Source organism: Clinocottus analis, unplaced genomic scaffold (genome assembly GCF_023055335.1).
Source record: "Clinocottus analis isolate CAN_PGR_092001 unplaced genomic scaffold, fCliAna1.0.p SCAF_9, whole genome shotgun sequence".
NCBI classification, from domain to species: Eukaryota; Metazoa; Chordata; class Actinopteri; order Perciformes; family Cottidae; genus Clinocottus; species Clinocottus analis.
In genome coordinates this window covers 20,005,458-20,033,427 of record NW_027176251.1, presented here as the reverse complement: position 1 = coordinate 20,033,427, position 27,970 = coordinate 20,005,458, and the positions used below count along the sequence as shown (strand labels likewise).

General features: G+C 42.4%; 1 protein-coding gene across 2 annotated transcripts in view; it reads left to right on the top strand.

Annotated features, from left to right (window-relative positions):
* tsnare1 (T-SNARE Domain Containing 1) overlaps positions 1–27,970 on the top strand; it is a 138,476-nt gene that overhangs the window by 77,064 nt on the left and 33,442 nt on the right. For both annotated transcript variants that reach the window (XM_068570468.1, XM_068570469.1), the window contains 2 exons: positions 4,775–4,847; positions 14,309–14,391. In XM_068570468.1, coding sequence (XP_068426569.1) covers positions 4,775–4,847; positions 14,309–14,391 — 156 coding nt within the window. The remainder of the gene's footprint in view (positions 1–4,774; positions 4,848–14,308; positions 14,392–27,970) is intronic.

Here is a 27,970-nt window from a genome sequence, read left to right as displayed (position 1 = left end):
TCATTCACAGGGTTCAAAATAGTGACGCTGATAGTGACATATTAAAACATAATTACGTTTATTTCATTTGGGCTAAATGTTAGTTATAATTTCCACGACGTGCAAAGCACAACACATTGAGGCAAACTGCTTTAATTTACACTCAAAGCAAAACAAGTCTAACTGCTGGGTTCATTTCAGTTTCCAGGACTCTGAAACAGGGTCACAGGCAGGAGACGGTCGGGTGACCCCGCTGTTGATTTGTCACACAGCGTCCATCACTCTCACTTCCTGTGAACGGGCGCAGTCCCACGAACAGACAGCGTGCGCTGACAAGGGCTTTTTTTTGTATTTTGATCACAGTTTGATCACGTTCGGCGTCCAGAGGAGGTGTCAATTTGGTTTTGGGGGAATGTTCTGAGCGACTTTACTCTCGGCGAGGTCTCGCTCTGATTGCGGCGCTCTCATTTGGCCGAAAGAAGCAAACTGAGAGAGAGAAGGAGAGAAAGAGAGAGAGAGAGAGGGGGGGGGGGCACTTCAGAGTTCCAAGTAACTTCTCGGAGCAAATACAAGGTGTGAAGACGCCTTAAATCTCCCCGACGCCTCTCCGGGGGTTGCGTCTATCCGAGCCGGCCCCCTCCTCGTGGGCCTGACATGCATACTTAAATCAGCTCTCGCGACCCGAGCCGGTTCACCTCAGAGAGGTTGATGCGAGGCTCTGCTGTACCACACTTCCCTCTGCAGGCACAAGAGCAGACCTCCACGCTCGGCCCGTCTGAGCCTCGACTGAAGGACGCATTAGCGCGCGTGCTGCCGGCCGCTACGACCCGCGATCTCTGCATGAAACCTTTGCGACGAGAGTCACGCACTGCACTCTGTCCATCCATCCCCTGCCGCTCGCTGTCATGCATCAGATCGCGATTCATTGTGCCGATACCTCGTAAGGAAGCAAACTGTGCGCAGCAAATTTGTCTTTTGATTGAAAAGCTGTGGCGTCCGAGACACAAGCCGAATAAAGGAATCACACAGCAGATGCTCATGGTGTGATTTTAAGTGGATGAATAGGATAATCTATGTACCATGGGCTTGAAATTACCAGGGAAGAGGAGTGCCTTTTTTTTGTTGCACATCCTCTATCAGACAATCTGCAGGTTGCAAAGCTTTGGATGGAGCTGCAGTCTTCGTACAGCTCGTATCAGACAGATCCTTATGACTGGAGAAAAACGAGGCATGCGGCGCTGCTGACCGAGGTGCCAATCAGGCGCTGCCGGCAGGCCGCTTTTTGTGATATTTATTTTTTTGTATTTTTTTCTCTCGCTATCTTGGCGTCAACTTTAATTGTGTTTTGCTGTCTCTGCAGTGGCCCTGGTGTCAGATGGAACAGATGTCTGAATCACAGTCTGACATTTTAGTCTCATGGAAATTTACAGACCCTTGGAGCCTTTTGGGTTGTTTTTTTTTTTGTTTTTTTTTCAAGCATATTCTTTTCATCAGTCACACACAATAACAACAGCGCCGGGATTGACAGCAGACCGGCAGAGATAAGCGCCAGCACCGAGGTAGAGTTAGACTTGCATCGATTTGTCGAATGCAAGAAATGTTCCATAAAACATTATTGTTCCCTGGACATGAAGTTATTTAGTATTTTTGTCTGCGCCCCTCACAGGGAGGTGGAGGTCAGGGTCAGCTGTAGAGTGCTGAGGTGGTTTGGTCACAAATGATGTCCTTTTCTTGAAAATGTTTCCTTGACTTGCTCAACGCAATGTGATGGAAGGTTTGTTGCAGTCCCATCTTTCAGAATTTGGAACAATGGGACGATTGGTTGATGTAATATTCCAACATGGCTTTCCTGCTGTCGTGGATTGTCCTATGATGTGAGAATGTTACAAACTGAAGTAAAACCAGACTAACTGTTGGACTGAATAGATTGTGTCTGTGTTCACGTTAGATTTACACAGTGAAGCTAAGATGAAGGAACCTTACTTGTATCTACCTCGCATTCTTTCTAATGGCCATCAGGGGGCGACTCCTCTGGTTGCAAAAATGACCGGTAAAAACTTTGCCAATGCTATTTTTTCGCCGATTATTTGTCGGATGTTGTGAAAGTTATTTTTCTCAAAGTTACTACCTGTAGCTTTTACTGCTATAATTACAGGAAGAGATACAAAACGAGTGGCAGACCGCTATCAAACTGCAGCTTTGGAATATGAAAAAAAAGCTTTACAGACTGAGAGAAAAACATATTTTTTTGTCATCAAAATCTATGTTGTTGTTTTCAGCTTTGAGTAGCTGCTTTGTGTATTGAGGGAAGATTGTATCCATCATAGCACACTCGATAATCTACGTGTTCAGTACGCACACTGTCTGGCTTGAGGACTTTTTACTTTGCCACTTTTTCAAAGTGAACTACAGAATCAAGTCTCGCTTCGGCACAACATCCTGTAGGTGTGTGAGGACCGAACTGACACGCCGCCGTACTCTTTGATTTCTTTCGTACGAACCAAGTGAACCAAAGTAAAGGTGTCAAAGCAACTCTCGACTAATACGACCGTCCCTGCACCTGATCCGGTCCACACAGAAACTATCTCCGAGCAGTGCTCACATACTTGCCCTGGGTGATAAGCAGATACCCTGTAGTAAAACTGGTGTTGGGGAATATAATGGAACAATCTTCGGTCCTGGTTCCCAGCCCAGTGCCGGTAACCAGCGGCTGCTAGAATTTAAAGCCCATGAAATATGCAAAAGGGCACAGCGTTGGCCCGAAGCCTGGCCACCCACTCAGCCCTCAGGCGGGGGTCCCAGCCCATCACACTGCTGCCTTCTCCCTGTGTGTGTGCCTCTCCTGCTGCCCATTCACTTCCACACACTATTTGCTAAATTGGTTACACACTGCTCATGTCATCATGATAAAACAAGCCCTGATTGCCCAGTGCTTTGCCAGGTAAAATAAATGTGTTATTCTATTACAGCATGATGGACAGGGTTGCCCAAAAATAAACATATAAAAATAAAAAATAAAGTCTTTAGCGTCGTAAGGTTTGCCAGGGGCCATTTTGGCTCGACTCAAATGCTTTTTGCCAAGTGGCAGGACGGCTGCCAGTTTCCACAGCAATCTCTGCCACCTGTGATGGATGGCCCAGTGGGTTAGGCTACACAAACGCAGCTGTGATTGCACGGAGCCATAATAGAGGAGACGGAGGAGGGGGGACCTGTGAGCTGGAGATAGACAGAGGTTTTATAAGCTTTTATATTGCTTTGAGCTCAAACAGTGAGAGCATATTCAAAGCTGCGGGACTGCGGAGAATTAGCCGCGGTCAGCCATAGCTGCACCGGTTCGCTCCAAGCGCCGACAGAGAAATAATTAAACAAAAACCAGTCAAGCCAAGCACACAATATTTAGGATTAAACACAAATCCAAATTTGTCAATTAGACCGGGACAGGAGGGGATTTCATTCAGAATTTACTTTACGAATCCGTGCATGTGTAGATGCACATCTGAGGTCTTCAAGTTGCACAAGACATCAGATATTCATCAACAAGCCCTGTAGGTTAATCTGATGTTACTCAGGGAAATCCATTAGTCAGCACTAATATATACCACTAAATATACCATCAGCACTACAAAGAAGTCATCAAGTCAACTCGATAGTGCTGGACTGTTGTTGCAGTCTGTGTCTTCATCAGCTGTTAGCTGTTAGCTCGCTAGCAAGGTACGCACTGATTCAAAGAGATTTCATGACCACTAAATGACCACAACATCGTTCCAAGACTAAAAATTGAAGTCATTCAATAATAAATCTACACTGGACACAACACTGTGCTGCGCAGGCTTCTGTTCAGACGGGAACCTTCGAGGGGAAACGCTCTCTTCAAAAAGGAGAAAAGTGGAAACTGAGTGTCTTCTTTTCTCAGAAAAATGGACCAGTTCTAATCTCTTTCCAGAAGTAAACGGGAAGCCAGTGTGATTGGTGTGTTCACACCAACTTTCAGTGCTCAATGAATATAATCTTGCAAGGACAACTGAGAACAGGAAAGATAACTTCACTGTAAGGTTTTGAGGAAATGACAGTCTGCTTTTTTAGAGATCAGAGAGACGTCTCAGGCTGTTCCTATTCCTGCTGCCAATTGGTTAATTGGGAAACTTTTCAGAAAGTACTTGTACTTGCTTTAACTGACCTCAAAACTGAAGGAACCCCAGTTATTTTCCTCTTCTGTCAGTCTTTTTAGTATGTCTCTAAGTTACACTCCATTACACTAGATGCACAGATTCATCATCATCATCGGGATAATGTACATGTTTTGCTCAAGTGGATACATTTTCAACTCAGCATAATGCATCTTGGTCTTAGTTCATGCTACCTTGGGTGAATATTTGTCTCTATTTGCACCCAATTGCCACTGTCAACATTCAAGTTACATTGTAATAATACACGGAATAAAGAAAATAACAATATCTCTGGCTCCGCGGCACCGCCTTTCATGTTTTACTTTGTAATTGTCCAATTTGATTCCACCAATGTTAAAGGAGAGCAATGCTGGATCGGTGAAGTACTCTTTTTCGTAGATAATGAATTCATCAAAGGAAACACCCGGGGTAAAACTGTGTTCAATATTTAGACACATGACATAACACTTTGCCAAGTCAAAAAATAGTTATTGATTTCTAAGCCTTGATGGCAAAACTATCATCTCAATTGAAAAGTCAAGATTTGACTTCTCTAATGTCACTGCCGACGTCTGATGTCAGAGATACAGAGAGGGATAACATTCATATGCTGTGTGTTTTCTCCATAGAAAGACATGCTGGACGTCAGTCAAATCATGAAGGACCTGGCCACTATGGTCCACGAACAGGGCGACACCATAGGTAAGACGTCCTGTGCGTGTCTGTGTGTGTGTTGAATGTTGTTTACATTGTTGTGCCCGACTCAATTAGTAAAGATAACCTTCTTTGTCATGTTTCAATTTGATGTGCTTGATTAATAACATGAGCTTGAAAACGCTGCCGGGCAAAACAAACTTTGCAACCTCCACCTCGCTGCCGCGCTGTCGAGATTCTTTGATGAGGAGCGAGATGCTCTGGGTTTATTCAAACAGCAGACTGTTAGAGAAAATCCACTTAGCCACCCTGATATCTGTAAACGGCTCCCCACACCCTGCAGGGATGTAGACCTGTCCAGCAAACAACTACACATAGCACACAGATATGGGCCAGATATAGAGGCTTTGCTCCTGGGGGCACAAATCTGCCACTGGCTACGTTTGGCCCCATCCTGAAGATTCACTGGAGAATCGGCTGTTACTTACTGATGCCAGACAACCAAACAGACCCAGAGACACACCTGAAAAATGCTGCTGTGATGCGCTTGTAGATCAATTCAAGGCGAAGTAAAACGATCTGATAAAGCAGGAGACTGGCTGTCTGCTGCTGCACAACACTTCCAACTGTGGCTGGAGGAGAGTCACCTTATACATGGGGTCTTTTTTCGGGGCCTAGCCTATGAAATCATTTGGAGGCTAATATAATTTGACATTAGAGCAAGCTGCAGGTTGGATCTTTAACTACATTTCTACTGAGAGATTCCAGAAAATTATCACTTGAAACGTTAAGGCAGTATTATATATGTTATATACAAGACATAAGGGATTTAATTGAGATGAGTGCTCTTTCTTTCAGACTCAAATTCCCTCACATGTACAGGTGGTGTCCCTGACCCTGCATCAGCGTAACGTGCAGCAGAAGGTGGTAGTGTGTCCGTCTTTCTTGTGTAGTTGTATAGTCTCATTATTGGTCATCACTAGGAGTTATTGCACAAACTCCAGGACATCCAGTTCACATTCCTATCCCATGAAATTGCATCATTAAAACAGATCTTTTTTAGGAATTCAGTGCAGTTGGATACTAAAGGTGTCTGAGCAACCCGCTCTCACTACCGACTTGTCACCTACTCATGGTGACGGCCCTCGACTGTATTATTGTATAATGTGCCTCATTATGAAGCAGTTAAAAACATTGTTAATAGACCCATCTTGTAGAAACAGTCTTCTGACGGCAGACACAACTCATGAGGGTTCGAGCTTTCTGTGTCTGCCAGACTGCAAAGGTCCAGACTGACCTGGCTGTAAACTCGCCCTGTGGGCCCTGCATATAAGATACATACCCATGTTTTACATGAACAAATGCAGAACAATCTCAGCTCTCTATATAAAACGACACCACTGTCATAAGACAAAAGTGTAAAGAGAAAGATTTTTTTTAGTGTTCATCGGTCAGCTTTTTCACAAAATGTCGAATATGAATTGACAAATCACAGTGAAGGATTTTGTGTGACGAGTACTTTTTTTGCACCACCGATGCCTTTATCTCGCTGTGTGAGTCGCGTAAAATGTCGCAGGAGGAAGGCAGCGGAAGCAGAAAGTCTTCTGTTTCCGGTAGAAATACAACCATATTTCTGGAATGTATTATCGCAAAGACATGAATATTTACAAAACATAAACATTGTCAAAACGCAAATCCACGTCGACAGGTTCGACAGGTTCACTTTATACGGCCCTGTCACTCATCCCTGCGGTGCAGCACTGCAACAACATAGCGTGGAGTTATAACAGGCCAATGCAAAATATATTAGTTCCCGATCTGCATCCCTCCCCTCCAGCAGCGGCCATGGCTTTGTTTCAACCGTTTCAATGGAATCGGGCTCTGCCTCGCGAAAAGTTGACCTGTCACTCATCCAGCAGCACAGCAGCTGCAGCTCTCAAATGTCTTTCTTGGGAGAGGAAGATGAAATGCACTTATCTTAGTGGTGCTGAAAACAACAATTTGTAAGAGGAAAAAGAAGAGAAAAAACATTAGAAAAGCAAAACGTCTAAATAGTCTCCCCAGAGTTTCCTCTTTCTCGCCTCCAGCATCTGCACCACTGTCACAGCATGCAGGCCTCACAGCTGGGACGAGTACAATGGGAGATGCCCTTCGAGACACCGTCTACTCAAACAGATGGTGATCATTTTCATCAAATTCCAATCACACAATGACAATCCTGTAACTGACAACTGATTGAGATGCCACCAACGGCACTCCAGACACTGCCAAGGCCTCGCTCTCAGAGACTGATCCCACACGCTGGCCGACTCGTAATCACCCCGTCACACAAGAACAGATATTTTATGAAGGTGGAGAAACCATTGTTAGGTGATGGTTACTGTACTCACCAACATGTGATCCAGTCCTGTGTTTCTGCGATGCCTTGCTTTGACAAAGTCAAAGTCTCAGATTTAGGAATGTGAGAGTTTCTCACACTTGAGGATCAGGAGAAGTCAAATATGCACCATGCCTTTGAATGGTGCTTGAATGACGCTTGCCGAGTTCCACCCAGTGATGAGCGAACGCTGCAGAGAATAAAGACATTGCAGACCAGAGCATTTCCCCATGTACTAGTGCAGACCTCCCTCTGCGTCAAGTCTTTCTCATGGCGCCAACTGTTATGTCCCTTTATCTTGAAGTGAATAAAGGAAATTGGCCAGCAAGTCCAGGTGGATTTCAAGGGGGCCTTGAAAGTACACTCAGGTGTACTTTTGAGCATTGCCTTGTTGCTTCAGTACACACCTGATTGGTTCTCCCAGGGAGAGAGGAACTGACTGGAGGTTCAACCTCCCGAGATTTGAATTGTGAAGACTGCTGCTGACCTGTGTGTGTGTGTGTGTGTGTGTGTGTGTGTGTGTGTGTGTGTGTGTGTGTGTGTGTGTGTGTGTGTGTGTGTGTGTGTGTGTGTGTGTGTGTCTATGAGTGCGTGTGTGTTTTTTTGGAAGGAATGGGATGCAATAACTTGCTAATTGCTGGCTTTTTGTAGCAGAATGTCTCTTTGTATGCTGCCTTCAATCAGCCTAATGTAGATGGCCTTTAAATACCCTTTAGAGTCAGGCTGACTCAGACTGCCTCACCACAATTCCACAGGAAAGGAAGACCTGTTTCTTCCCCCCCCTTTTTTTCCAACTTTTTTTCTCCAACACACTGTTCTTAATTATCGTGGTTAACATTTAGAGCCACAAATGATGCACATAAGGGAGTAGAGTTGTTTTGTTTTTCCAACGGGCTTTTTCTTTCTTTTAAGGGTTTATTTAACTGTCCCTGGACCAAATCGAACAACAACAGCAAACCATTAGTTCACAGCAAAATCTTCACACTGACTCAACCTGCTTCTTGTATTGTGCATCCTGGTAAGAAAGTCTGAGGGTCAATGCTCTGGCAACATTGGATGAAGAGTGGTAGTATGCCGTGTTTTTGTGTGAAATGAATGCATGGAACATAAAGCACCGGTGAGTCACATGAATTATTTGCAAATTGTAAAACCGAGCGAGTGCAAACTAATGCTGCCACATAGCGCGCAAGCTTTTAAGTGTGTATCGCTTCAAGCCGTGCTCCTATCAACGATGTCACGCTGCAGCAGGTGTTTGTCATCCACCGTTCAGAGGAGAGTCTGCTGTGAGTTCGCTGATAACTGAGAATTGCAACCTGTTTGAAAGTGTTTCCCACAGAGAGCACGAGCGCTGCTACTTTTAAGTCCCACTGGGAATTCAGCATTGTCTATAGCCCTTTTCTGTCTTTTGTGATACGCTCAGTGGTAAAGCGGGTCGTTCTTCAATCACATCGGCGGTTCGATCCCCCGGCTCCGCTAGTCCATGTCGATGTGTCCTTTGGGCAAGACACTGTGCAAGCCCTGCCTTAACGGGTGTGGCTGTTAGTCAGTCCTGATGCTACCATGGCCTTGCATGGTAGCCACTTCATCAGTGTATGGATGGGTGTGAATAGATGAATGATGACATGTAGTGTTGAAGAGCTTTGAGTAAAATACTCAATATCTATACAAAATACTTAAACAAGTATTTACCGTTTGCATCCAGTCACATGTCATTTCCATTTCTAGAAAATGTATTTGAAGGTGTCCTGATGAGTTTTCTTGTAAATCAAGTTCCTTTACATTCAGTGTTTCTCACCCAAACAAAGACATGTTTAATGCACAAAACCTGCATTGTTGACAATTGCGTGTAAACTCGCTTGCAGTGACACGTTTGTGGTTTGTGTCACCTGCATGCATTTTCACAAAGAAGCAACTCAACAAAACAGCTGACAATATTGTGAGGACTCCAGTTCATCTCGAGCGTCCTGAAGGAGGTCTCCAGCAGACGTCTGTCCAAGTGAGGGGAAAAACTTCCATGAATAGTAACACACTCACTGGCTCTCTGGGGGTCGTCTGACATACATAACAGCAGAATGATTTTCTGTCTGTTGGCATCAGAGGGCAGTGAGAAAAAGCTCCACCAGTTGGTATTTGCGCTGCAGCTCAGATCTTGGAGGGTCCTCGCTGGCCACAACCTCCCCGCTGACTTTCTTCGGCCCAAAGTGGCTCAAATAAATATGGCTGAATACCCGATGAACACGACAAAAAAGTACACTGTACAAATTCTCATCCATAGCATCCTCTGCACTGATATTTTAGGAGGGTATTTGTAACTAGCTAAAGAGATCCGAGCTAAATAGCTAGTAGCTAAATAGTTAAATAGCTTGTAGCTAAATAGTTAAATAGCTTGTAGCTAAATAGCTGAATGGCGAATAGCTTGTAACTAAACAGCGTGTAACTAAATAGTTTGTAGCTAAATAGCAAGCAGCTAAAAAACTAAATAGCTTGTAGCTTAATAGCTAAATAGCTTACAGCTTGTAACTAACTAGCTTGTAGCTAACTAGTATATAGCTATTTAGCTAAATAATTCAATGGATTGTAGCTAAATAGTTAAATAGCTTGTAGCTAAATAGCTGAATAGCAAATAGCTTGTAACTAAACAGCATGTAACTAAATAGTTTGCAGCTAAATAGTGTGTACCTAAAAAGCTAACTAGCTTGTCGCTAAATAGCTTACAGTTTGTAACTAAGTAGCTTGTAGCTACCTAGCGTGTAGCTAATTAGCGAAATAGCTTGTAGCTAAATAACTAAATAGCTTGCAATACTTCAAGTTTCAGGATCACCGTAAACAAACACACAGACATACCTCAAGGTGAAGCTTGAAGCTTAACGTACACAATCAAGGAAGCGCTCACTCAAAGATTCAGCAAACTATTACTTCCTGCAAAAGGAGTTTCATTTTTTTTAATTGAATAAAAAATCAAGCATGAGATAATGCTCTGCACGTCCATGTGTCAAATCCTTAGTCAGATGTAAAACACAGAGAACATTTTGTTCCTTCAAAGCCGGTTCTTTCTTCTATTCCTGCATTCTGCATCATCCCGTGCTTCTTCGGCACAATCAGACATGCATGAACTGCAGCCATTTCTCCGCCATTTTGTCATTTGCATATGAAAGAACGTTGATATGGTGTTTTGGACATGGAAGGCAGAGGAACGCAGCGTGCTCCCACCCGAATGGGCGAACAGAGAGATAGTGGAGGACTCTGTGGAAGACTGCAGAGTTCACAACATTATGCCACAGCAGAAGTCCAATCTGATCATTACAGAGCCGTGCAATATTGTACCTCTCCCCATTAAAAAGAGATGCACTGAAATTGCCGTTGGCCATTTTGAAGGCTTTCTTGGCATGGTGGTGGATATGAATAATATGTGATTGTGCTGCGGGGGCGTTTGTAGCAAAAGCAGCAGGTAATACAAAGAAATGAAAAGGCTCAAAAAGGAAGGATTAGGCTTTTATTGCCTATTCATGCTGGCTGAGGACACACTATATTAAAGCCTGCCATTCCAGATATGCAATCAAGAAGGTTGGTTCAGCAGGCAGACACAAACTCTGGCATCCTCAACATAAGAGGTTTTAAAAATGTATTTATTTGTACACATCAAAGGAGTGTATTATATTTGTTTTGGGGGGTTACATTATTTAGTGGATGTAATAGTGGATGTAATACAGTTTTTTTCTATGGTATTTTGGGTATTTGGAATATTTGAATATAATTTGTCCAGAAGGTGGCACTGAAAATCATTGTTATCACCATTCATAACTAACAAAGTGTTCATGAAAACATTATTTACTCCTCATAGATCTGGCGTCTTTGCCCTCAAAGTGCACCAGATTGATGAATGTCACCTCCAACACACGGTTCATGTTCTTGCAATACAACCACTTGTTAGCTTGAGGAAAAAACGCCACGCTCAGCTTCAACTCAACAACATTGTGGGAAACAAACTCCGGCCTCCTGGTTGAAAGTCCTGTGTGTGTTTGTCGTAGCTTCTCTACCTCTTTCCCAACGTGTTTTCTTTTCAGTCAACACCCTCCAGCAGTTTCTCTGAGCGTTAAATAACGCCGTGCGTTGGAGTCATTTGGAGGCCTGGAGCGTCTCATGCGGACGATGAAGGGGTCATTCACATGTGGACTTTTTTCATCCTCACATCCAATGTAGAGCGAGAGCGAGGCTGTCCATGTGCGCTCTAGATTTGAGCTCAGGACTACCCACACACCGAAAAACGAAGGTGCCATCTGGAACCGAAAATGCTTCTTCAGAGTGATGCCGTAGAAGAACTATTTATGGTTCCACAAAGAAGCTTTCAAACCAGGGTTCTTTAAAGAACCATTTCCTGAAAGAGTTCTTCAAAGAACCTCAAAGAAATGGTTGATTGAGGCACCATTTCTGGTTCTTTAAAGAACCTGGAGAAAAAAAGGTTCAGCTAAATAATGGTTCTTTGAGTAACCAATTTATAGAAGAAAAATATTTTTTTTACTCTTTTTAATATATATATATATATATATATATATATATATATATATATATATATATATATATATATATATATATAGGGATATCATATTAAATAAATACATATATTCATAAGCTTGCAGCTACATAACTACCCACCTCCAGATCATGACAAGGGTTTCTTCTAAATGTATACCATCCCCCACACCAAATACCTCAAACATGAATGAAGGACCCTTTAATATTACAAAGAACCATATGACAAGCATGTAGAACCATCTGATCGATACACATGGTTCTTCTTAGAACCACAAAGCCTTTTAAAGAACCATTTAAGAACCATCTTTGTTCCACGGGATATTTCAGCTGCTTTAAAGGATGCTGACCAAGAGACGCAATAAAAAATGGCGGATTGAGTCCAGGCATCAGCGTTATTCTGGCTTTTAGTGGGTCAGCATACTCATGTGTTTCTCTGCCTACTTCTACTCACCAAAGTTTTTGGTACCTTTACTCAATCAGCTCCATTTACTCACCGAACCTCCCACTCTTGTTGAGTTAAAAAGGTAATTCTCTACAAGTGGTGCAGTAATTATCAGAGGCCATCACAACCTGAAGCGCTGAGCCTTTCCCCACATCTCTGCACCGGCTGAAGCCTCTTCACTCTCAGGACACCAAAAACAATCAATAGCACTCTCACTGTTATTGGCCAGTTGCAAATATATGAGGGTAATTATGTGGTGATAACAAATATTTTGGACCATCCGGCTCATTAAACATGTTCTGTCTCATCCCATTAACTTCTGTGTATTGGCATTCTTTAAATGAAGCCCTGCTGTTAGCGGTGTACACTATTAGAGCAGCAGTGCTGCTGGAGCTGTCATGTGACGCTCTGTCTCTCCAATGAGCTCAGGATTATTCAGCAAATTGGGACACACAAATATTAAAGAGTGCATTTTGTGCTTTATTTCTTCCTTTGTACAATTCCAAGTGTAGCCTTTTTCCCCTAAATTAATACAAATTGGGGATGCATATCTATTTTTGCCAACGTTGGAAATGCTTGCTATTCTTCAAATTGCTTCTTGACTGTAAATTACCACGAGCATTAATGTCAAGCTCGCAAAAAGTGTGTGCAGGTGTGAGATTAATATTTTTTTCCCAGTTAATTTCCGGATGCAACGATCAAGTGCCACTGGAGAGCAAGAGCTTTTTACATGGTGATAATCTGTTAATGTTCCACAGGATGAATGCTGGTACAAAAAAATATGATACGACACAAGCGACATTTTGACTGATGATGAGAGTTTTTCTGTCAAAGTCTTCAAACTGTGACTCTGTTCTGTGATGAAGATTCAATCTATATATAGCATCACCACTGAAACATGCATTAAATGTATACTACCTTCATGTTTATCCAGATATTACCAACATTCTGGCCAAACAAGGCTCGGCTGCGTTATGGAAGCTCAATTTTGGCTGCAAGATAAAAGTCTAAACTATTTTATGAGAACAGACTTACCCTTCAACACTAACATTAAAAATAGTTACACTATCACTAACGTTCGTGGAAAATCACCCGAACGCGTACCTGTAGAAAAAAACAGTGTGGAGGAAGACACACCCACCTTCAATAAGACACGCCCACCTTTAATAACGTCTGTGAGCAGCATGAAGCTACACAAAGACCCACGCATCTTCTCATCTCCCTGGAGTGAGATGAGAAGATGCTTCACGTGAGGCTCTCCGTTACGCCTCGCTGTTCCGCTGTTAGCCGCCGCTCTGCGCTGCGCTCACACGGCGGTCATCGCTTATATCTTTGTCCCGATGTGTTGTCACAGGAGTGTACCGCCCACTCCCTGGTTCCGCCGCAGGGAAACCCTGTGAGCTCTGTCAGCTATTAGCATTGTTAGCTTCCAGCCACTGGTTCAGCGGCCTCCCTGGTAGAAGTTATGTGGAGGCACTAGAAATGCGCTGAATTCAATCTTGAGCACGTTTGAACGGAAATATAAAAAAGAACATTTTGAGTGCTGGAACCATTTCTTGACAAACAACAGCTGGATTCTGTGACAGAAAGACTGGAAGTTGTGTTAGCATTGTGTCTAGACAAACGACACCTGTGCTCACCAACCTCATCTGGCAAACTGCGCCGTAGCCAGAGGCCGGCCGGATGCTGTGCAAGGACACGGTAACAGCAGTCAGCCGGGCTTGGAGGCTACACATTTGGAACAGAAAACCTGAATCACACCTCCAATGCATCGAGTTAGGAAGACGTGGGCGCTTATGTGGCAGGAGGGGAATTGAATTATGGGAAGTGTAGGTTCTTAGAGCTTGTCTAATAGGGACTTAAAGTCAAGATGGCCTCTGCTGCTTTGATGTTGACTGCAGTACTTCATCACAGGTGTAATCTGTGTTTTCTCAAGAAATGCACGCTCTTACACTAACCTCAGCTGCAACAATGCAATCAAAGCTTAACCCGATAAATTGGTTGCACTAATTAGATGGTAGTTGACTACCAACAATGAATAAATGAACTTGCATCTTTGTGTGATTTGACAATGTTTAAGTTTGAACAATTGCCTCTGGACCACATTGTTGTAAATTGTTGATCTATTAACAATCAGCCTTCTCTTTGTTTCCTCAGACAGCATTGAAGATTACATCCAGACGACATCATCCAATGTGGAATCAGCCAATCAGGAGCTTGCAAAGGCCAACCAGTACCAGGTACAATGAAGCGCCCCAAGCACAGCGCGCTCCGAGCTTTGCATTCACTTTGATCCGTTTTAATTTTGTGTACTTGACTGAGCTTTTGCATTGTGATGCAGTAACAAGAAGCTTAGCTTGATCAGCCATGCAAACAGGGACTTTGCTAACTAGATTACACAGCTTCATCACATCCCCCCACTAGCATAATAACAGAGGTGATGTAATTTCATGTCATACTTTACTGGCTTTTGCCTCAGTTAAATTAATTGTACATAGAGACCAAAAACATTAACATAGTGGCCTGGAGTCTTTATACAAACACAAAACCACATACGTAATTCCAATTTCATGAGCAAGTCTCACTTCCACTGAGATAATAGTTATAAATTAGTAATTTTGTCCTACAAGTGTATTGACGACGAGAGGAAAATGCATTAATGTGAAATAACTGCAGCAAGAAATTAAACCAAAAATGTTTTTTTTTTCCGATTGTTTTTTTGGCAGTGGCTTGAATTTCCACTTCACAGCACATATTGGAGAACCGCTTTATGAGATGCCCAAGGGTCTGCTTTTGCTCTTTATTTTCAAGAAAATGTAAGTGTCTTCTGCCATCCTGTCAGGGACTATCTCAGCGGGCCAGAGCTCAGAGTGGCACTGTGCTGTGTCGGCCTCTGGCGATGGTAAATAATGTATTGACTTTAGTGTCACTGGTTAATAAAGGATCTACCTTTTTCAACATGGTAGCATCCTGTAGCTTCAGAGCCACGGACGAGGATGGATCTTGTTGTGATTTTGGACTTTTAGATCTTTTTTAAACAATTCTGAAGATCGTTTTGATCTGATACCAAAATGGCCATGCATGGACTCAACTTCATTTTTGTTCTCTATGCATGGATTTTCAACCCCCTATCAGCAGAGATTCAATATGAAAACGATTGCCGGGCAGTTTCTGCAGTCTGTCATGACTGCAGTGGTCTGTCTCTCCCCCAGTGCTGCCGCTCTACTCGTGAGCGAACAAATGAACGAATGGCAACAGCTTTCCCATTAATTGTCATTTCATTATCTCAAGGAGAGCTGAGCCGTGACCGAGCTCACACTGAGCAATTTAGCTCTCTGCCAATCCAGACAGCCGCTGTCTTTGCAGAGGCCGAGGAAAGGAGGAAAAAACAACAAAGGAGAAGACAGAAAGACAGACACGAAGACAGACAGACAGACATACAGCGTGATGAACCACGTGCAGACTTTACAAAGTACCAGGCTGACATCAAATTCCAAAGATCCCTCTTTTTTCCTCACACTGTCAGAGTTAGACACTTTATACCTGTAATCAGTGGCGGGCCGTGGGTTTGAGACCTAGGCCTTCAATGAGTGCCGTATAGTCCACATCACGGGTGGACTGGGGGGGGAAGTGTCCCTGGAGTTACTGTCCCAGACCGAAACCAGGTCTGGAGGTCATGTGAACAGCTTAAACAAACACAGGACATGAAGTGTTAAAAAGGTCAACGTGACTCACGTGAGTCACGACAGACTTTAGTTAGTCAAGGTAACACCGACGTGGCTTCTTTACAGAACATGACTAAGCAACTTGAACCTAAACGTCCCGTGAAGACAAGAGTTTACATATCAATAACATGAACAGTATTGATTGACACATCGTCCTGCGTCACTTCTCTGCCGATTATAATGTTTCCGATGTTCACATGTTACATGCTTACAGCCTCTTTTAAACATAAAGTCCCAAAATACAGTATAGTAACACTCTTTTTTGATTTTCTTACACCACAAAACGTGGTTACATTGAGCCAATAACACTACTTTGTGATTGCGGTACCATAAGTACTCTTGTCACATAACTGCTGTTTATTAAGTAAGTAAGTTACGTAACGAAACAAAGTTAAAATAAGTACTGGCTTCACACTCTTCCTGTTTGTTCGACACATCCAACCTCTCTCCCACCATGTGAACTCTCTTGCTCTTTATACTGCGGCTGTTTTTCTAGCATCTAATACTGAAGCACATTGGTTTCCGTTGGCGTTAGTTGAACTATGTTGGGCTTCTCATCTGGAGGATAAAGGGCCTGTGTTGGTTTCAGCCCTTGACCAACAGGTTGTAATTGACGAGCTGTGAATGAGACACACACATCCACGTTGTCTTTAATGGTTCTACTTTAACTTGACATTTAGCAGTTACACATCATCTTACATTTCAGTAACTGACTCTTTCATGACACTCACACAAAACAACACTTTACTTTTTGAGCTTCCACTTTACTGAGAGGTTGTGTGCTTTCTGACCGCCTGACACTTGTGAACGTGCTTTAACTTATTTATCATCAACTCCATGCAGTAGACTAGTACACATGCAAGTGCTGTACTAAAATAAATGAAATACAAAGTGCTGACCTTTCAAACCACATTGAACCTTAACACAGTTAAAGGAAAGCATCTTGCAAGAAAACAACCATTTTATACAAAGTACAAACTTAAAAACAACATAATTACACAACCCGTCCCCCCTGACAGGCCACTTTGGGGACGATGGTTCAAGCGATGTTTTCCTGTTTAAGATTTAAATAATGGTGAGAACAAATAGCAACTGACACTTTACACCTCAGCGCTGTACTTCAATTAAAACATTTCTTCATCTTTAATCTTTAAAATATAATTGAGGCTTCCACTTCAATAGATGTTTCATGTCACTTAACATTTCAAATGTTCACATTTATTACCCTTCAAGTGCTTTCAATGCCTGTACCACAACTGGCATGAACTAAACTGGATTGTTCAGTGATCAGTTCACATCCGTCGGGTTCTACATTTTGGTTGGAGTTCATGTTGCTGTCGATGTTTTCATATCAACTCGCTGCTTGAATATCTTCTATTGAATTGCCTGTCATGCCTTCAACTGCTGGTTTTGCTGATTCCAGTGATTCCACTTCAGCTCCTTCCCATGCGTACACTTCAGCTGACACTTTAAACCCTTAAGTGCTCCAGGTACACAATTACATGAGAAATTAACAGTAAGACATTTAACCTGTTTACGAGTGCAATTTTCAAAAGAGCACACTTTAAAAAAAAACAACAAGAACTTCCATTGTGTTTTCTCCGAAATTCACACTGCGGTATATTGTCTCCCAAATTTAGAACATTCTGTTGGCTTGAACAATCCTCGTTAACACAGCCAACAAAGCCCTCATTGCTGAGTTCATTTCAGTAAGATAAATGTCTTTATTTCGGCAGTGGGAGTGATGCACATGGACAGCAGACTTCTCTTTGGAAAAAGCCTTCAGTGTTATATTTTCATCCGACAGATCGGAGTTGTCTGACGCTGTCGTGTCCGGGCAACACGATGCACACCTGAGTGCCATGCTGGTTCGAAGTCGGGGCCACTCTGGAATTAAAGTACACCGGCAGCGTGGACCCAAATCCGGCTCCGGTTCACTCGGGTGACGGTTGTTTGGGAGTTGGATCTGCCCTCAGAGCTCTCAATGAAAGAAAGAGGTTGAACACTTTGCAGCCAGCGTACGCATGATGAAGCCTTCTTGGAGCCGGTCTTCACGCACCGCTGCACCTCCCCACCGATGGTCAATTAAAAGCGGATGTCATTTTCTTCTCGTGCGCCGCCTTGTACTCAGTTTACACCGAAAATAAATTGAATCTATAATCCATTATCTGGGGGCAGATTACTCTCCCTGCTGCAAGTTTCTCTACTTGCAATGATGTTTTATCACCTCATCTGTGTTCAGCGGACCACAAGCTCTGATTGTTGATCGCTGCACAAGATGGTTTTTAATTACTAATAAAACACAGATGTTCTAGCAATTCAGGGAACAAAAGCTGTAGCCATTTCACACGTGGCTTGAGAAACCAATGCGATCACAGAAGTCCTTATTGATTTGAGTTGAGGTGGGGAGGGGTTTCATGCTGATGTCATTGTTTAGACTTAAAAGTCCATCCATCTTGGGAGCTGAAATTGATCTCCTGGTGAGCAACTAAATCCTTCTGAGTCTCAAAAAAACAAAATCAATGCAACACAGATATCTGCCGGCTTAATAGTGGGTAATATAGAGTGTTCCTTTTACGACCACAATAGCCGGCAGAGACAGAAGGATGGGAAGGAAAAAAGAGGACACAAAAGGAAGATGGCTCGTAAATGAATGGGTAGACAGATGATGGACCCATCCACGCGGCAGACACAAACAAATTGTTGCCCTTTTGACAAATAAGATAATGAAAAGGAATAACCTAATCACAGTGTTAAAGCTCTGACTGATCACGGCACTCGGACAGGGGGGGTGGGCTAATGCTGACAGATTGCAGGGAAGCGGGCTTACTGGTCAATCACTCTCCCAGAGACCCTGCAGACTCTTGATGCTACTTTGAAGGATATGGAGTGCAAATAACAATGTTTGAAGTTAGACAAGTTGTCAGAGAGACTCGTCTGGCTCTTCCCCGTCAGCCACAGCCGGCCTGAGCACGTGGAAGAGGAACAAGGAAAACTGGACACATTAGATGCTTCTGAGGAGAAAAAAGTGTTGCCAAAAATCAAGTTCAATACATGCAAATATATACATCATTGATTTAATGTAATATTCAAGTTCAATACATGCAATCATATACATTAATGATTTAATTTAATCATCACAATAATAAGCACACAAAAAAGTAAAATCTCAACACGCGACAACACATGATCAGCAATTCACGATACAAAATCATGTTTAAAAATGATAAATCAAATAAAGAAAGTCTGCAACGCTCCAGCTCTCAATTGACCACTAATAAAAAATTCATACATGCATACATTTGTTAGGAGCCATGAACTTAAAATCCTTGGTGGCAACATTAAGATTTTTCACCTAAAACCAAAAGAAAGATTTCTAAATTGTCAATAGTTCATGTTTGTAACGAGTACATAACTAAAAGGTCCTTCTCTAATTTTACAGGACGGACTTTAAAAGTCATCAACAAGTCTATTGTAGACACGCATTTTGTTTCATTTTGATTAACATAAAGTTATGTTATAGTGAATACACTTTATTTATTACATAAAGGTTCATGAATGCTTAAAAAAGCCTAGGTACAGATGTTAGGGTAGGAATGCAGTGACGACGTGGAGTCGTTCAGTTGGTCATTCAAGAGACACAGTTCTGTAAAAGGCCTTTCCATTGTGCTGCTTCATGTCTTGAGCTTGACATGGCTCACATGTCCTTTATTGTCAAGAAGTATATCTGCATGCATCCCATGGCCTGTTTGCATGCTGTGCTTTCATCAATGATCAGAAAGGTCTTTACTTCCTATTTGATATTGAGGTCATCCAAAGATAGAAAGAAAGTCATCACATGAGGCTACTTTAGTATCGTGATACTTTGATGATGTTACTGTCTAGATTTATTGACAGGTAATCAGTAATTGTATCAAAACTCTTTTTTTTTTTAACTAACTCTCCCAACAGTGTGTATGTTTCTAAATTAAAACGACAAAATGTAGCTCAGGAACCCCCACGGCACCACCTACAAATACTACCTCAATCCCTAAATGTGGGAGCAAATAAAGCTGCAGCAGTGTACAGAGCCAGGTTGCATCACAGCGCTGGTGCTTAACTCTGTTGACATGACTCTCCCTCTCACTCACTCACTCACTCACACACACACACACACACACACACACACACACACACACACACACACACACACGCTGTGAAAGGCACTATAAAGCAAGGCTTCCCCCTCTTGAATTCAGTGTGATTGTACACGCCAGACAGATTAGTTCACCTCCCTTGCTCAAGGTTAACCCTCAATAGAAGCAATGATGATGTCTTTGTGAGTCAAAAAAGCTTCATTCTGTCTTCATTGTAGTATTTAAGAGCTTGACTGAATGAATGACATCACAATCAATGACTTTGCGGTCTCTTTAAACAATGAGATTTGAAGGAGTCGGTCAGAGGTGAGGCCGTTCTGACGTGACTACAACCTCATTTCCTTTGAATTCAGGCTTGTTATCTTTAAGATAGCTGATTGAGGATTGATATTTTAAAAAGGTTATTATTATTATTATCATCAACCAAAATTAAACCCTAACCATGACCCAACCATTGTGTATAATTGTAATAGAAGGTTATTAACAATTTTGTCAATTTATGGTAAATGGACCTGTACTTGTATAGCGCTTTTCTAGTCTTCTGACCACTTAAAGTGCTTTAACACTACATGACATCATTCACCCATTCACACACTGATGGGAGGAGAGATCATGCAAGGTGTCACATCAGTATTATCAACCATTCATACACATTCATACTCCGTAGGAGCAGCTACGGGATCAATTTAGGGTTAAGCGTCTGAATCTAAATTACATTTAGATTCAATCTTTTTGTCCGGCTGGTCACATAATGTGTGCATTCTGGGCAAATATTTGGGAACAATTATCCTAGTTCCAGATGTCAGAATTGTAGCTTTGTTCACTAATCAAGGGTTGAGTAATAATTGACCAATCACAGCTTTCATGGAAGGATTAGACAGAAAATGCCCACAAGAACGGCAACAAGCGTGGATGAGGTTGCTGCAGCTGAAGAGGTTGTTGTCGTCATATTACAGAAATAGCAACTCTTAAATTGCACACTTTTTTGATTCTTCAGAAAAACATGAGCTACTCCAACAACAGCTTCCTACTGCCACTGCAGCTTTTGGGTTAACTGAAAATGATGTTATGTGATGGATCTTTCACCTGCTACTGATTGGTAAGGATGATACAAGAAATGACAGCATTCACATAACGTCATTCTGTGAAGCAAAATGGCAACTCACTGTGGTGTCAGCTTCAGCAGTCGGAACAGGTTTTGCGCTTCAACCAAGTAAGCAAAAGTGGGTGTGAAAAAATGAAGCTCACGCTTAACTCACGGAGGTCTTAGGTCGTTTTCTCGATTGTATATAATTTTCTAAATTCACTTTTTAAGCGCCACAAACCATATTCTTCAAATGGCCACCTAAGGCCGGTTATAAAAGCTAGTTAATGTCTACAGACCTCCATGTTTCAATATGAACTTTATAACAGAAGTAAACACGTCTACCGCCTCGTTCAAAAAGCAGTTTTGGTCTCTGAAGCTAATTTCCCCTTTTAAAGATAAATGTACTGGGGTTTAAGTTGTGCTAAAAGACACTCCAAGGAGTCAGCTATTGATTTGTTCTGGTAGTCATAGTTTGTGTTCAGCCTGTTTTTATCCAGTACATTTGCACCTCAATTATTATCATAGTTAATGTGAAATAAAGCCACCCTGCAAACCACGTTAGGTAGCTAAAGCTAGCATTAGCTGCCAACAATCTGCAGGGTCTCACTCCCTTCCAGTCATACCTTCTCTCCCAAATACACTTCTCTTTCTCTCACTTGAAAACCAACTTAAAAACGAGATGGCCACAGCCAAAATGCCAAACTCAAAGTTTCAAATCCGTCGCACCTCTTTTATTTTGGCTATGCTTCAACCCATCTGTGGCTATGTGATCATAATTGTTTCTGTGGTTGAAGAGTATTGCTCCTTTGAACATAGCCGTAGGCCCACGTAATGCTCATCTTTTCTGCCAGCTGAGGCGCTCTGGGGCCTGCCAGAGAAACGCTCACAACGACATTACTGCAGAGTGTCTGGCGGGTTTCTCAAGAAATTGGCAACGTGGCAGTCATTGAACGGATTTGTGTTGTTGATCAGGTCTGTGCTACCAAAGATCTGTTGGTCACAAACATTTTCCCGGCTGGCGTGTGACATGATTTCTGCCACTCAATATGTGACAGTTAAAAGGTCTACTAGGCCTTTGGTATGAATAGATGCTCCGTTTTTGTCAAGATATGTGTATCATTTATTTAAAAAATAAAGACACTGTGAAGTTGATTTTACACTTTTATGTTTAAGTTCTTGATTTATTAAAGATTAACGTTCTATCTAGTCTTCGTTGTTTTAGTTTTGCCTTCGTCAGGCAAGGTATGGTATCAAAGTCACAATGTTGGTGTCGTGACAGCGAGGGCAGCAGTGCGTTCATATCTCTTGTGTACAGAGTCCACATCGGAGGAGAGGCGTTCTAACATGTTTCAGTCTCTGGATGCTCACATTGCATCCAGATTTATCAATTCATGTTCATACTGTCTGCTTTTGAACATGTAGAGGTCCCAATAGGTCCCTTTAAGCATTGAGCAACTTTCCTCACTCGTGTTGCCAAGATTGTGAACGCATCATGGCCGAGGTGGAATCTTGGCTGATCTTGCTTGGTTTGTAGGTCAACAGGGTCAGGACTGCTCAGGTCAGAGGCACGCAGCAACTTGACTGGCTGACATGCTGTCTCTAACAAAAAGGCCAATAATTAGTCTTTAGTAAAAGCCCATAAAATGCTGATGCTGGTGAGACTTTTGTTCCATTGTTGACAATGGTTGTCACAGGGCTGCGTCCCAGGATGCCAGGATTGGCCGTGAAGTCTGTGTTTACTTGCTGCTTCTCTTAAATATCATAATCAGGGTGACTGCATGGGACTCTGAGTTTTATGTAAATTGCATATAAGCCGATTACAAGTGAGGCAGTTCCGCTGTAAACATTATTTATTTTATGGACTTCCAATTTTCCCGACCAGATGCGATAAAGGGAAAATAATGTTATGGCCATTATCATTGCATTGCATTATTGTAGTATTATGAGGGTATTTCTCATGTCACATAGGGTATGCAGTTTTTCTTCCAGAGACAGCAATGTTGTCTTCCATGTAAGAGAGGCGGATAGGAGATAGATGGGTTTGTATGGCAGTCCTATGAGCTTTAATGCTTTTAATGCAGTTTTCTGCGTTTCCTCCTTTGAGAAATACATGTTTTATGATTTGTTGTTTTCAAAAGTCTCAAAGAGATCCAGACATATGGAAAAAAAACAAAAGTTGAACGAGTCATTTATGCTCTCCTTCTATTTACTCTCTATTCTCTGTCCAAGCTCTTGACCAGCACTGCTATGAAATAACTTTTAAAGTGAAGCTGTCAAAAGTATGACTTTTGACAGCTTCAAAAGTCATACTAAATTAAAATTAACTGCACCAGAGAAGACGAGGCTATCCTTCTGAACTTGAACGCCTAGCTGCATCTAATTCCCCCAGACATTTTGGAACGGTGATTATGGATAATTATTTTCTTCCTTGGAAATAATAACTTAAAAACTGAACCTCAAGTGTTCAAGAACAACAATGGCCAAGCTAATTCCCACAGCCTTGTTTTTCTTTGGCATCCTTTCTCATAATTATCAGACTGAATAGGGCTTTGGTAATTTCTACCATGACCTCAAATATTTCAGGGTATTGAAGTCCTTGAAATTCAAAACAGTTGGTGCTTTAAATTCCTGCCAACCATGGCTAACTATAGCTGCCTCCAGCTTTACAACACTGATGCTAAAGGGTCATTTATACTTGGGTTTTACGCAGAGATGCAAGCACGCAAGACACACAAGGGTTCCTTGCGTAGTCCCATCAGCCATCTTGCGTGCGTCACCCAAAATTTCTGACTATCCGTCAAAGCTACACAAGCCGTTCGCAGCCCGCAAGACTGTGATTGGTCTGCTAACCACGTCCTTTCTGAGTCTCTCATTCCCGGTTTCATGGCATAATACCTCTGTTTTTAAAAGCCACAGCAGAAACAAGAACAATGGATCCTGTTGAAAAACGTTTGGCTGAAGAGATCCACAAATATGAGCATTTACATAACCCGTTTGACGGAGTATGAGGACACGCAGATGGAGGTGACCTCCTGGAGGTAGATGTCGGTGAACGTCGGTGTTCAGATCGACTCTAAACGCTCGTTGCGCCACCTGCTGTTCTGGATGGAAAACGCAGGAACTATAAACCAAAACGAGTCCGTCGACGCAGTTGTAGTTGCGAGAGTGTATATTGCCCTTAACTCACGGTGACATGGCTTTGTGATGGTTGGGAGCAGTGTCGGAGTACTTAAGACCCTTTTTTTTAAGTTCTCAGTCTCAACTTGGAATCGACCCCATCTTTCCTCAATCTCAGAAATCACAGATTTTCTTTCAAGATCAAGTGCAAGGATATTATGAAAAAGTTTAAAAAGATGACACATACATAGACAGTGTTTATGGCAATAAAGGGGCCAAATAAAGAGGAATTTTTAGTTGTCTTCTGTGTCTGTTTTATGGTAATGAGTTCTTTGAGATTAATTTGAGGAGTGTGTTTGGTCTGCAGGCGTGTCATGCAGTGTGGGACTCTTCACGGGTCTGATCTTGGTCTTGACCCCTCAAGTCTTGTCTCGATCTCGACACTCTGGTCTTGGTCATGACTTGGTTTCTGTTTTGGTCTTGACTACAGTACTAGTTGGTTGTGATAGAATACCTGTCTCATCTCCCCAACGAAGTTCACCACGATGGTTCAAAAGCTCCACAGAGGCAAGGTTCCCAAGGTAAATAAATCTAACCCTAAGTTGCTGATGGTTCAGAATGTTATTAATCTGTTGTGGCTGACATGTTTCGGTTGTCTCCCTTTTAAGTGAGATACAGGGCTCATGGACAGAAGGATATGTTTGGTTGTTGCATTTAATTGAAGCATGTGCTCTTGTAAAATGTCGATGTGCAGTAGATGCAGGACAGAGTCAGTTGGTGCACTGCAGATCTGTCCTGAGCTGTGGATTTGCTCTTTACCTTCACACAAATACTGAGAGGCTCATGGGTGTTTGCTAGATTTAGAGAAGGCTTATGACCGTGTTTCCAGAGGTCCTCTGAGGAGTGTGTAGAGTCCCGGGCCTAGTACAAGAGTGGCATTCTCTCCAGATCATCTGTAGTGGGTGCTGGACTTTGCCGTGATTGCCTCTTGTCACCTTTTCTGTCTCTCCTATCGATGATACGCTCTGTTTCCACTTCATGTTGTCACTTTTTGTTTGTAACAATGTGCCATTTGTCCCGCCTCAGCCCTGGTGGTTACTGCATACAAACAGGTGGGTGAAGAAGCACTCAGACGTCAACACCACTGAAGATCAGTATTGACAGTAGTCAGTTAAAGCAAGCTGTATTGAGTGAGAACGTGCCTACATGTGTTATGCTGCTTTCCAATGATGCAGTCTTATCATATTTGCTACCCAAGAAAAACATGATAAACAAATAAGACAAAACCTTTTGTGCACTTTTGTTGTTGATTTCTTTCATTTGCATTCTCCTGCGGCAGTTAGCTCTGCTTTCTGCAGCGTTTGGGTGCTGATCGTCCAATGGTGATGAAGTCTACTTGTATGGCGCTCTGTAGTCTTCTGGGCACTCAAAGCACTTTAACAACACATGTCATCATTCACCCATTCATACACTGATGGCAATTTGGAGTTAAGTGTCTTGCCCAAGGACACGTGGACTCATGTAGCCAGTCTTCAGAGAAGGGCCGTCCTTCAATCACAGGATCGGTGGTTCGATCCTGTGATTATAGGACGTCCCTGCTCTGTCGCCACAGCCGCCGCCAACGAATGAGACCAATCCTCACGCTCCTGCTCCAGTGTTGATGGGTTCATTCGGTCATATGCCTTGAGAGCTCCTGTAATAAAGACAAAAATATGACAAATTAAGATAAAAACGTAGCAAATGTATGGGAGCTACTATTGGTCGCCTGCTATAGGGATGTGTGTGTGTTTGTGTGTGTGTGTCATTGATGTGATGGCTGACTTTTAGGTTAAATGTGGCTCAGTGGTGAGACAAACAGTCCTTCAATCAGAGGATCGGCGGTTCGATCCCGCTGTCATCCCCATGTCAATGAGACCTTGAGAAAGACACTTAACCCCAAAATTGCTCCTGTATTCTGTGTGTGTGTGTGTGAGTGTGTTGTAATAGTGTTGGATAAAAGTGTCAGCTCAATGTAATTCCTAAGGAGCTTCAATTGCTTCCATTTACCATCAGCACTGATTGGACATCCACATAAAAAGTGGCAATGTCTCTTTTTAGGGGACTCTTTCCGCTCTGAATGAATTTGTTTGCCATCAACATCATGATTTAAGATACCATGCATAGCTTCATAGCTAAGTCTAGGTTTTAACAATTGTTTTAATTATCATATATCAATAAAATAAAACACATTCCCCCAGCTTAAATATGAACTATCGCCCTGGTGTTAGACATAACGAGTGAATAAAACAGGTGCCGTCTCCTCCTTAAGGGCTTGCAGGAAACCGTTCCCTGGCAGATTAAGTCACTGGTGATAAGAGCATCCTCCTCTGTCTCTCTGTCCCGCCTCTCAGCCTGCCCTGCAATCTGGAAAATTCTGGTTTAAAAATACTGCAACACTGCCTTTGTTACACTAAGCCCGTTTTTGTCGTCGTTCCCCCCTCTACCTTATTTATTTTCTTGTTCTCCCCCAAATAACAGCGGTGGCGAGATGAGCGAGCGGGAGGGAAAAGAGAAGGGAGAGAGTGTTGGGGGGGGGGGGGTACAGTATATAGAGAGAGGGAGCGACTCAGCACTGTCAGAGCGAGCGGAGAGGAGAGGATAGCAGAGAAAGTTTATAAGGCATAGTTTAGGAGGAAACGCGTGAGAGAAGCTGGGGAATCTGCGGTGGCCAGCTGCAAGAGGGGAGATAGCGGAGAAAGGCTTTTAATTCTCAATCCCCACAGAGCCTTTGAAAATTACCAATCTTCTTATCACAGACGCAGGGCTGCTTATGCAAATTGTTGTGGAGTGGAACGTTTAAACGGAAAATTACTCGACAGCATTTTTTTTCTCCCCTCTCTCCCTCTCCCTCTCTGCCTCTCTCTTCCACACAGAAAGCCTGTTTTGAGTCTTAGATAAGAAGATGAATTGCTCTCTCCGTGCTTTGAAGCGCGTCAGGATTTAAAGACTCCAGCCTCGGCTCTGGTCTGACGCCGCTGCTCTCGTTGCCTTTGTAGCAGAAAACAGGCTGGGGGAGAGAAAAAAAACGGGAGAAAAAGCATTTCAAAACAACATAGATTCTGTGCTCAAACACAGCGTCACTGCCTGAGGAAACAAGGAAATATACATATTCCCTAACCCCTACTCTTCACTCTATTTACTTTCATATTTCTGCTTTCCTCAGTGAACACTCTCTCTCTTTCTTTCCGACATGGCAAGTAATTGACATGGATGAATAAAGCTCATGTGCTGTGTGGAGGAAATGTTTGAAGCATTTTAAATCACAATTTGACCACAGGCGATATTAGAAAATGAAACAGAACACAGTGTGGAAATCTGTTCAATTGCCACAAGCACTTAAAATGAAAATAACGTGTGGCATGCTGAAACCATGTGGTTTTCCTTGTTGCACTGATGAAGTAGATTTTGATGTATGTTCATTTCTGCATGTGTAGACTGACTGAGTTGTACACGAGTAGAAATTGCTATGCCAAAAAAGACCATAGATCAATGAATAATTGTTTTTTTATGAATAATTAGGATATAGTCAGACAAGTGTGTAATGTACTTCATGTAAACAGTAAGTATTGTGGGGAAACATGTTGAGGTACATGACACAATTTACAGAAGATTGTCAAAAAATATTTTAAAAAATGTGACAACAAAAAAAACTTGTTGAATATACATATGCATACAAATATTTAATCGCAATTAATCACATTTTTTATTTTATTTT